The sequence below is a fragment of the Pteropus medius genome, unplaced genomic scaffold (assembly GCF_902729225.1).
Source record: "Pteropus medius unplaced genomic scaffold, Ma_sr-lr_union100, whole genome shotgun sequence".
NCBI classification, from domain to species: Eukaryota; Metazoa; Chordata; class Mammalia; order Chiroptera; family Pteropodidae; genus Pteropus; species Pteropus medius.
Window position 1 is genome coordinate 2321135 of NW_024346692.1, and position 12352 is coordinate 2333486.

Below are 12352 nucleotides of genomic sequence, written 5' to 3' on the forward strand. Positions count from 1 at the left end.
GCCTCTGACCTGGTCCTTGGTAATGTACCAATAAAAATGGATTGAATAAATAAAAACTTGGTACTGCTCATCTTACTGTCTGAGAAGAGGCAAGGAAAAAGTGCCCTACTGTTAAAATATGTAAATAAGTTCATATTAGAAAAAAACCTCTTGTGCCAGTAGATTTATCTCACACTTTACATATGTTTTAAAACTTTTTTTGTTTCATCACATTATGTCCTTCGAATGAACTAACGATTTTTTTTCTGCAGTAGTGGGGTTTAGCTTGGGGTTAATACTGCAGCATCTTTCTATTAGGAGTGAATCAGAAGGATTTATGCTTTGCTAACATAGGACTTTACCTCTGCTTGTTGTCGTGTTTTCTGCGAAGGGGAAAATTTTAACAGTGAAAACATGAGCTCCGGCTTTCTCTTCTCATCAGGATAGAAATAAATTAATAGGTTGGAGTCAATAGCATTAATAGCATTGTGAGCACATCTGATTTTGGTGAATTCTATTTATGATTATAATCACCATTTCCACCACCACCACCACCATTGCCACTACCTCCACTCTCATACCCGCACCCCACACAGAAAACAAAAGTGAGTGTGAGAAATACAATTTTAACAGGGCAGGTGATTCTTCTCATCAGTCTACTAAAACTACACATTCCCTAGACTGAGTATGAACTGGAGGGAATATGGGGGACTCTCATCTGCTGGGTCCTCACCCATCTCAGTTCCTATCTGCTTCTCACAGTGTGAACATCTTACTGCACTAAATATAATTATGATATTTAAATATACCATATAGTATTTAAATATAGTAATTTTTAATTCAACATACTTTTTAGTTTTGTTTGATAGGCTCACATTAGTTCTAAGGTTAAGCTTCTGCTGCCTTCTGGTGGCTGCTGTGGTTATCGCATTCTATTTAGCAATGAACATAGATTGAGTTTCTAATCCCGAGGTCATATGACAAGATAATTGGAAAGAGCCTTGGGATCAGTTAACAAATCTTCTGATTAAACAGAGGAAGATACTCAGAGAAGTAAATTGACTGAAAGTAACACTGTACAAAAGAGTGCTTACTAGAAACTTAATAATAGTGATCTCATATCTTCCTTCCTTCCTTCCTTCCTTCCTTCCTTCCTTCCTTCCTTCCTTCCAAGGCACTGTTTTGGGGCAAGAATATATAAATGAAGAATGGACCTTATACATATAGTGTATGGTATAAAAAGATGTGTAAACAAATAAGTGTGATATAGGTACTGTGCTAGAAATCTGGTAGTATAAGGGCAAGATTAGTAATCTTTTGAGATGCTTAGAAAAAGCTTAGGAAAGATGAATTTCAAGCTAAATACTGAGGATGAGTGGTTGTTTACCAGTTTTATGGGGGAATGAAAAATTTTAGTCAGAGGGAAGAGCATCAGTAAGGACACAGGAGCAAGAAGCTGTAAGTCCCTTTCTTTAAAGAAGCAGGAGGAAATTAAGAGAGTGGGGAAGGAATTTCAGGTAAGATGAAAAATAAGACAGACTAGGAAGATTGTGGATAGTTTGTGCTACAATAAGTCATTTTGACTTCATTCTTTAGGAAAAGTGGTGCTGCCAATTGAAGTATTAGCAACAGTGCAGTAATATGAATGGGATGATGCTGTCATTCTAGTGGCAGTTGGTTGGACTGGAGGTGAGTAGGAGGTGGGAATGAAGCAGGAAGTCAGTTGGATGCTACTATAACCCAGGAGGCAGGTGATGAAGCCTTGGATGAGAACAGGAACCAAATCTGTGTTGTGCATAGCTGTGTCCCAGGTGCTTAGAACACTGCCTGGCTCTAAGTAAATCTCTGCTGAATGAAAAGACAGTGATGGTGCAATCTCCTTATGAAAGATGGTTACTTATTTGGCAGTTGTGTACACAGACAAAAGACCAGACATGAATATCTTATATGCATACTATTTGAAAGATTGAGTTACTGTATTTGTAAAGTTTAAAACTAAATGTAGGAATAGTTAAGTAATGGAAAGCTCTGGGTAGCTGAATTTTCTAGTTTACTGAGGATGAAGTGAAGTTGCCCGGGATGATGCAATGTCTCTGTTGTATGTAATATGAATATATAATGTGATCCCTTTTATGTAAATAATGAGAACTCTCAAAAATTACTTTTTGAGAAGTTCAACACTTTATAAAGCTCAGACCTTCTGTTCAATAACCAAAATATCTTAAACCTCTTGAAGAAAGACATTAAAAATCTAGACTTAACATTGTCGCTGAGAGTGATAATTAAAGAGAAAGAAAAAATAATTTTAACTCAAAAAATACAAAAGGAAGAAGTAGAAAGATGCTAAAAAACCTTTCAGCAAGTGAGAAAAGAGATATATTTCAGAAATCAAGTTTGGTTTAAAACCTAGGAAGCTTGAAGATGGTTCCTGACATATAAAAAGAAAAGCTTGCTATGGAAAGAAGTCAACTTTAAAAAGTAATGATAACTGTCAATCTGAAGTCAGTTCAGGATTGCTCATTGTTTAGAGGAGTGGGATGCCCACTTCCCACCTTCCTCTTTGCTTTAGTCAACTGCTCATGCCTATTGGATAAAAACACAGGGATGATTTTTAACCAGATTTGACTCATGGAGCTCAAGAGAACTAGAGTCATAGTTATAGCTTTCACACAAGCAAACTCGTCAAACCAGAACTGTACTCTTTAAGTTAGATCAACATTTCAGTCAAAGTTGCTGTCTATAGAGCAGGGCTATGATAGAAATATTTCTAGTTTGTAATTTTTAATATTTTTTAAAATGATAAATTAATACAGAGTCACTATGGAAAATTTGGAAAATTAAAATTGTTAAAAAAACAAAAAATTTTCTAGGATACTATTATTCAGAGGCAAACACTATTAATATTTTAGCATATTTTTTTTACACTCAGTATATACAAAGTTATTAAATAAATCTGTATTTTCCTATTACTTTATATCATAAAGAATTATTTTTGTAAAGAATTATTTTTAATTGGTTACATGATGCTCCATTTATGATTATAATTTTATAAATCACTCTATTGATGGTGTTTCCACTTTTTTTTCTTTTTTGCATCTTTGGGCATAAACGTTTGTCCAAATTTAAACTTTTTTCCTAAAAATAGATTAGTAACATGGAAATACTTACTATTCATTGTGGTAAGGCTTAGCCAACCTTGTCAAGGATTGATTGTCCTGAGACCGCGTTGCCCAGGACACAAGTGGCTGGCCCTGTCCAGTGATGGCCAATGTTATATACTCGTGTCAGCCTTATAGCTGCTCTTCAAAATAAAACTGCATGGGTGAAGGCCTGGTTATGTTAGAGCTTTCCATGAAATGATAGGACCTCATCTTAAATAGGTGGGCAGACATCATTATAACCCAAGTATTGTCCTATGAGGGAATGGGGGAGATTTTAGAGGCTATGCTCACTGACCATCCTTCAGCCTGATGACTTAAAATATTCCTCGCTGAAATACGTATTCCCTGAGTTGATTGCAATGAAATGCAAATGGAGTAAACTATATGTTCCTGAGTTCATTTTGCCAACTGCCGAACCTAGTTTTCCACAGGATAATTTATATCAAAAGGTCAGTGGGACACATATTAAAGAAAGGTATAGCTAAAGTTAAAATAGAGATATTTTCAGTGTTTGATCAGAACTGTAATATCATTCATTGTGCAGGGAAGAAAAGTCCTCATTTACAAACCTGGCAAATGTAATTCAGACAATAAACAAACAAAAAGCACAGGCTAATTGCATAAACCATAGAATCAACTCTCCTTATCAGAAAAACGTTAGGGAAAGAAAATTCACCGAGGATATCTTACCCAGGCTTGGATTATCGTTAGGAAGTTTATGGTTCTTCCAGATGAATGCGGGACTCATATCCTCAGGTTTAGTCCTATTTGTTTGGGTGTCATAGGTCAAAAGAGGCTTGTACTGTGTCAGGGTATGAAAAAGAAGGACAAACAGAAAAAAAGACATTTTAAAACAAGTTTGATGAAACTGACCATCCTGTTCAATGACATTTGAATTTCATAGTAACACTTCTCAGTGAAATGAGATATTGTTAACCACTTGGGGAGATAGTTACAATCCATTTATTGCTTTACAGCACGTGGATTTAAGTCCCATGTGGGTCAATTAGTTTTCTGTTTTTTGATGACCATACATTGTGCCTGCCCATCACAGATTCTTCTGGTCTTTAGAAAACTGGTTCAAGTCTTTCATTTTACAAAGGTTAAAATAGAGGTCAAGAAAAATTAAATGGCTAGCTCCAAGTCACATGATATGTACCAATGTTTACCATGGTATTTAGTCGCTATTGAAAATGATGTCTTGAGAAAATGCACCACAGCTAAAATCCATTCTCCATTTTGATATGTGTCAAGGGACTCTAAAATAATTCTACATTTCTTAAGTTCTGTCAATTATATAATTTTCGAATGTCTTCTATTGCTTTTCTCTAATGAACTTTCTTGTACCCAACAATACATTCCTAAGATAAAAGTCTTCTTTTTCAATAATCTGCCAATGGAAATATTAATAGATTCTCAAATTACTGTTGTATACATTGAATCAGCTTTGTAAGAGATATCTGAAAAATAATGATCTTTCTAAATTCACCACCATTCCCTCAAAACATTCTGGACAAGTTTTACAACCTCAAAAAAATACTCTTAACTTGAGAGCAGAATCTATAATTGCATATATTAAGGATAGGAAATATGCTATATATAAGGATATGGTACATTGAATCTCTACTGAGACCTACTTTGGAAATAGAATAATGTATCCATAGCCATATGTTTTAATAATTAATACCTGGTTTCTCCATTTACACTTATAGCACAATTAGTGGCATTTGATTATTGAAAAATTCAACTATATTTGCCTTTAAGAGGGTAAGTACACAAAACAAGATACTTTATTTTGAAGAGCAGTTACGAGGCTGACATGGGATCTTACCACAAGTATCTACCTCTCATCCCAGGTGTAAATAACTTAGAAGGGAGTGTAGTTATCTTTGTTGCAGCTACTCGTAAATGAAGCATGGATGGGATCTTATTTTAAGATATCCCCATGGAATGTATGCTAAATATGGCATGATGTTAAAGGTCCAATATAGTAACTGAAAGTTTTAGATTACGTTTCTGAAAAGCTGCCCCCTAATATCTGGCTTAACTTTCTCAATCAGAGTATCTTTTCTCTACCTTTCTACATTTCCCATTACAGTTATCTTTTACAAAGCTGGATCAATATATACATTCAATATGTGACTAAAGATGTCATAATGTTCACAATGAAAATGACATGAAAATGAATAACTTTTTCTCTTCAACTTCTAGTTATGTCAGGCTACAACTCCTTAAATCCAAAAGCTTTCTACTGAGCATTTGGTTAGCTGGCTTTCATAGTTTGTGTTGACACAACTTTGGGCAATATAAAGACAGGTGTTTAATTTTAAAATTAAATGCTGATCAGTCAACAACTATATGCCAGATAAGAAGCTAAGCACTGGAGACATGTAGAGGTAAGACCCACTCCTTTTCTTTAAAGAACCTACTATGTAGGTAAAGTGAGAAAACATATATAATGTGAATAAAAGCATAACAGTATAGGGCTGTTTATATATGCCAGGGGGATTACACAATTAATGATTTTTATGGGAGTTCAGATGAAGAGAACAGGGAATATTTCATTGAAAATTTTAGTTTTGGAAATGAAAAAAAATTCTTAGGAGACAACTGTCATCCTCTCATTGGTATTTCATCAATAGTCTGGTCTTCCTATCAATGTATTCTGGGTGGTATTTTTTATACAGTAAATAGAGTGGATATTCTGAATAAAAAGTTCCATGGGTGAAAATGCTTAAGCAATACTGCCGCAAGTGGGAAATAATTATGAATCTGAAATAAACTAACTTCCAGATTCTAAACGAAACTCTAATTCCTTCACTATTACTTGGCTCTCAATTTATCCCTCCTCATTCAGTTACTTCATCCCAAGTTCCCGATATGAAGACAGACATACTTTTTTGGTATCCACAGAGGTATACAGAAGCACCATCTTATTGTCAATATCCCCAGAGTCGTCCAATGTGATAGGACCTGTATAACCTAGGGCAAAACCAGAAAAAGTTAGAGGCTTTTGTTAACTTCTTGACCGAATGACCAGTTAGATCCTGATAGAAAATTTAAAATAGGTTCAAAATGCTTTATTTTACTGAAAAATCGTTGACCTAAATGATCTAATCAGAGGGCACCTGAACTGGTTCTTGGTCCTGAGATCTCTGAAGGATATTTTTTGAGACATTCTTTAGTTAGAAGGAAAAATCTTTTTCATTACATTTATGGTAGCACTAAATATAATCAGTCAATAGATTTCTTCTGATTATTAGTGAAAAGTTTTTGCTAAGAATATTTACTAAACTAGTATCACAGTGTGTAGGTCACTGTATAATCTAATGCAGATTATAAGAACAAAACCCACTATCACTTATTGAGTGAAGACATTGAGAAAATTACTTAAGTTCTCTGTGTCTCAGTTTCTCTTCTTTGAAATAATAGCTGTATGAGACAAACCTATGAAATAGCTATTTAGATAAAAAAGATCAAATATCAGCAATTTCATATGATATAACATAAAAGCTAATATTCATTTTGTGTTTATTAGGCTCTGTGCTAAGTGCTTTATATTCATTTATCATTTTATTTTCCCTGAAATACCATGATACAAAACTATTATCTCCATTTATTGATGAGAAATCTGAAATCAGAGATTTAAATAACTTGTTTCGAGTTATGCAGCTAGTAGGTGGCTAAACTAGGACATAAACAAATATCTCCTGGCTCTAAGCCTGTGTTAGTGGCCACTAAGATGCTTGACCATGATCACAGATGTGATAAAATTAAGAATGCACATAGGAGGATTCTGAGAAGATGATAGGGTACAAAGCCCCAGAAATCTGTCTCCTCACCCAGACAATAACTATACTGGCAGACTCTGTCTGATGTAACTATTCTGGAACTCTGAAGTCTACTGAAGGTTTGCAACTTTCAGGGGTTAGGTTTAGATGGTATATTGTGATTAATTTCAGTCTGTTTCAGCTTTTAGCACAGCAGCAGCTACTTATCTCCCTCAGTCCTATAGCAGACAGCTGTGTATTTGTTCCTGGAGCAGCTCTCACACAGCTTGCCAGAGCCAGGGTGAGCAAAAAGAAAAAAAAAGACCTTGTCTTTTGAATATTGGAGATCTGCGTGTTCTGATTGCTGATCGTTGCTAACGATCACAGAGGTGCAAAGAAAGTGGTGACAGCCATTGTTGTTGCACCTTCCCATATTGCTGCAAACCCCACCCCCTCTGCTGATATGACTTTCACGGGGCATAGAGGACTGGTGCCCTTTCTACCCCCTTCACTTTTCTCTTTTTCCTCTTTGAGAGCCAGACTTTGACAACTAGGATATTCAAGCAACTGTGCATATGGGAGAAATTAGAAAGTCACTGTATGTGCCCAGGGAAGCCAGAGGCTCAAAAAAGACCAGAGGAGACCTTAAGTTTTACACCTTAGGTCGATTCTCAGCACAGACACAGCTTAAAACAATAAAAGCAAAAACAAAACACAGCAAACCCTGGGGAATGGGAAATTCCTCATTCTCCATGTGATTTCCAGAATGATCACATTATTATATTCAAATGTTCAGATTTTAACAACAATAAAAATTGCAAGGCATACAAAGAAACAAAAAAGTATGGCTCATTCAAAAGAAAAATAAAGCAACAGAAACTGTTCCCGAAAAAGTCCTGATGGTAGATCTCCTAGACAAAGGCTTTAAAACAACTATTTTATCGATGCTCAAAAAATTAAAAGAAGACATGGATAAGCCAAGAAAATGATGCATAAATAAAATGAAAATATCAAGAGAAAGAAAATCTAAAAAAGAAACCAAAAAGAAATTCTGGAAATGAAAAGTACAGTATGTGAAATGAAAAATTCACTAGAGTGATTCAAAGACAGATTTGAGCAGGCAGACGAATCAGCAAACATGAAGGTAGGACAATGGCAATTATCAAGTCTGAGGAATGGAAAAGAAAAAGGTTGAAGAAAAGTAAACAGAACCTAAATATGCACTGTGGGAGTCCCAAAAGGAGAAGAGGGAGAGAAAGGGAGAGAGAGAATATTCAAAGTAATAATGTCCAAAAACTTCCCCAATTTGATCAAAGAAATAAATATAAACATGCATGAAGCTCAATGAACTTCAAGTAAGGTGAATTCAAAGAGACTCACACCAAGACACATTATAATAAAACTGTCAAAAGACAAAGACAAAGAGAGAATTTTGAAAGCAGCAAGAGGGAAGGGATTCTCCTGTCACATACAAGGGTACTCAATAAGATTGTTGGCTGATTTCTCATTAGAAACTGAAGGCTTGAAGGCAGTGAGCCAATATGTTCAAAATGCTAAAACAAAGAACCCACAATAAAACTATCAACCAAGATTTCTTTACGATGAGTTACAACATGGATTGATCCTTGAGGACATTATGCCAAGTGAAATAAGGCAGTCACGAAAACAAAAATACAGTATGTTCTCACTTATATGAGGTATGTCGAGTAGTTAAAGTTATAGAGACAAGAAGTAGAATGGTGGTTGCCAGGGCTAGGGAGAGGGAGAATGGGAAATGACTGTTTAATAGGTATAGAATTTCAGTTTAAAAAATGAAAGGCGTTCTGGAGATGGATAGTGATGATAGTTGCACAACAATATGAGTGAACTTAATGACACTGAACTACACCTAAAAATGCTTAAGATAGTACATTTTATAATATATGTATTTTACCACAATAAAAAAATTGGGGAATAAAAGAATGCATATAAAGTACTTGTAAGAACTTGGGATACATGGGAATATCAATAAATGATTGTCCCTCCTTCCTTGTTTCTTCAGGGGAGCAGAAGTGATCTCTTGCTATCATTGTCATATACCATAGACACTGAAGCAGCCCTCAGCCTTTAGCGCTGGGTGTCTGCTGTCCTCTGAAGCCAAGAGAACACTCTGCAAAAGGATAAAAGTTCTTCGGCAGAGTAAGGATTTCAGGTACATTAGCAAAATCAACCATCATTTGTCTTTTACTTAATACACATTAAATCTAAAAGAAAATTTCTTCATGGTATCTGAATGAGATCTGGGAAATGAAAGGAGTTTCAATAGGAGCTTGTATGAAAAGGGAGTAGTTCAGAGGGACCTGTAATGGAAAATTTTGGATGATATCATTATGAGAGGTTTTGAGTTAGAGTTAGAGGGGTAACATAGGGTCTCTTATATCTGAAGGATAGAAAGGGAAATATGAAAGGACCAAAATCAAACCACAGATATTTCTCTTCTAGCTAGTCTCCAAGCACAGCCAGGACATCACTGCTCAAAATGCCATGTGATAAACTTGTTCGTAAGTACAGGGCCTGAGCTATATGCTCTCTCTTTGATATCCAAAGATTCAGAAATTCTAAAGCTGAGTCATCAATAATAGCACATCCCAAGTTTATACAATGCTGTTTGCCTCCAACTATGTTCAAAGGTATTTATCTGTTGATCCATCTATTGCCAACCCCCCTCTTAACTTCTCAAAATCCACCCATAAAGTCTATATTTCTTTATCTTTCTGTAGAAAGTATTAGGTGAGTATTGTTTTTTGCTCTTAGGTGACCAGTACCTTCAAAAGTGAGGTTCCTGAAAGCATGAGCAAATTTTGGGGTGGTAACACGTTCTTTGTTTTCGAGAAATATCTTCAGCACATGTCCAAAGAGTAAGACACCATTCAAGTAGGCAAGAGCAAAGTCATTTTTTACCTGAATGAGAAAGAAAAATCTTAAAATGAGTTCAAAAAAAGAGATTCTGGTCTTGAACCTGGAGCAAAATGTTCTTGGGGTCACCAGGGTACCTGGAAAAGTAAAGGAATATTAGGGGATTGTAGGGATGCTATTAAAGGAGACTTTTGGAAAATATTTCCTTGAAGTGGGGTGCTTTGTTATCCCTGTGTCACAATTCTGTCTTCTCTTGGGATCGATAAGCCGAGAACACTGCCTTTAAAGTAACTAAAAGCAGTTGTATGTCTTTCCCATGATGATAAAATATATCATTTCAACCAAGAAGGACAACATACAGCATTTTCACAATTCTTGTAAGATTTTATATAAAAATAATGCTTGCTTATAGTTAAATGTTTTCATTAAAGAGCAAAAGAGAACAACAATACAAACAGCCTCCTGCCTTTGAGTATTATGAAAGAAGCAGGAGAGGTTTTGATTGGATGATATCACTGAACTGGCTTTGAAGACAGTTCTAATTGAGTATTACTTCAGGCCACAAATGTTTGCCTGAGAAAACATAAAATTGAGGATCAGAACACCTCTGCAGCAGTTGTATGCTGGACTTCATAGAATTGGGCTATGGCGTGAAAGCTCTGTGTCCCCCTGAGACCAAGTGAGTTCTGTCAGCTTGGGCATTTTGGACTATTCACCTATGAAGAATCACACTTTTGCCAGAGCCTAGAAAAGTGATTTCCGAATACTACACACTACAGTATATGTGCTACCAAATGTTAAAAGGAAAAAATAAAACATCTCTCATTGGTTTGGGTGTCCCTTATTGAAATCATCGTTTCATGAGATGAAAAGCATCCAGTTAAGACCCAGCCCCACTGAGAAGGGTTCGTAGCTCCTAATTTTGGCAGAGTTGTAAAACAGAGGGCTTACCACTGCTGGTCTATGGAAAACAGTGATACTCTCAAAGGTACCCAACTTTCCTTATAGCTCCTTGGGCCTGGCCTTTGCCCTCCCAAGGTTGTTTGGTGTCTTCAGGACTGCTCTTTCCCTCTTCTCACTGTAAACCTGCTTTCAACTGTCTCTGAGGGCAGAATACATTTGATGAATTTGATCACATTAAGGTGCAGTGATCAACCAAGCCCAATGTGATATTGGAGTCAGGAGTCCTGCATTATAAGGTGACCATGATTTAAGTCCCATTGGAGCTTCTTTGGGGGGGACAAATGCTAAACCAGATGGGATGCTGAGATCAGAGGAATAAACCAGGACTCTCCTAGACAATGGTTAACTTTATCGTAATAGAGGACAATGTCTTAACCTAGAAGTATATATCTCTAAAGATGGAATTTTGATATCGGTGTCACCAGAAAGTTGCTTTAGGATGCAGGAAACTTCATTTATTTTACTTTATTTGTATGATTTCTACCTCCCTTAAGTTAACAGGGCTTCTCCCATTTTCCCACATTGTCACTTTTATTCCGGTGTTACTGAAGTGTGCACTGCTGTGTTGGTCTAGAGCCTACCACAGTGACCTATATTAAGGAATCTTGCTATTACACATAGTTGGTCTTAGTTAACAATTATTGAGTGAATTGGAATGAGTAAAAAAAAAAAAAAATTGCTCAAATTTAGAATTTGGGTTCCAAATAGTAGAATAATATCTTACCCTTGACAAAGAAAACAATAGTGTGTGTATATATATCTATATACAATGCTTACCAGTGGTGCATTCTGAGAGAGATTGCTATTTGAGGCGGAATTTTCAGGAGGCAATGTCAGAACAAGGACATTTTTCATGTAGTCAGGGGCCGTGACATTGTCCATGAAGTAGTTGTTACTGTAATAAAAAGCGCAAAGTTCCTCATGAAAATAGGGTCCTCTAAAAAATAGAGATGCAGCTTCTATAATTCACACATACTATAACATCAGCCTTGAAATAATTTAAAAGGTTTTATTTTCCCAGTAACCTGCAAAACTTTCTATTTTCCCCAGATAAGCTTATTTTCCCCAGATAGGCTTATTTTCTACTACACCTGCTAAGTTGAATAAGAGAACTTAGGCAGCTGTGGTGAACAAGCATGAAGGGAAAGGAAGATCAGAATACGGTTACTTCTCTGAAGGAGGTTTTTTGGGGGCTCTGGACACGTGAGCTGGTGCATGCTTTCAAGGCTTAATGTTCCTTGATTTATACCTGGAAACTTTCGTTTCCTTAAGTGCTCATAACAATTTAGAGATACTGGGATATGACAGAGAGAAATTTTATGAATTAAATTTACTTATTAGATGGTGAAACGAGCATGGAAGAACTAAACATTTTCTCTAACAGTGTAAACTTCTCAACATTCCCTTGTCGATCCTTGTTGCCTCAACTTCAAGACGATACTTGGCACATCGTGGACCCTTAATATTATATAACATTGTACTGCAAACCATATGGTTTCTAAGTTTCTTAATCATTTGAATGTTTTAATGTGCAAATAATCTAACATGTTTGAATTGCTATAACTAAGATGACCACCATTTAGT

General features: G+C 35.9%; 1 protein-coding gene across 1 annotated transcript in view; it reads right to left on the reverse strand.

The window, feature by feature from the left end:
* The window catches only part of GUCY2C (guanylate cyclase 2C), a 59074-nt gene that overhangs the window by 32552 nt on the left and 14170 nt on the right, over nucleotides 1-12352 (reverse strand). Inside the window, 4 exon segments of the mRNA XM_039876416.1 lie at nucleotides 3831-3942; nucleotides 6037-6122; nucleotides 9715-9850; nucleotides 11546-11663. Coding sequence (XP_039732350.1) covers nucleotides 3831-3942; nucleotides 6037-6122; nucleotides 9715-9850; nucleotides 11546-11663 — 452 coding nt within the window.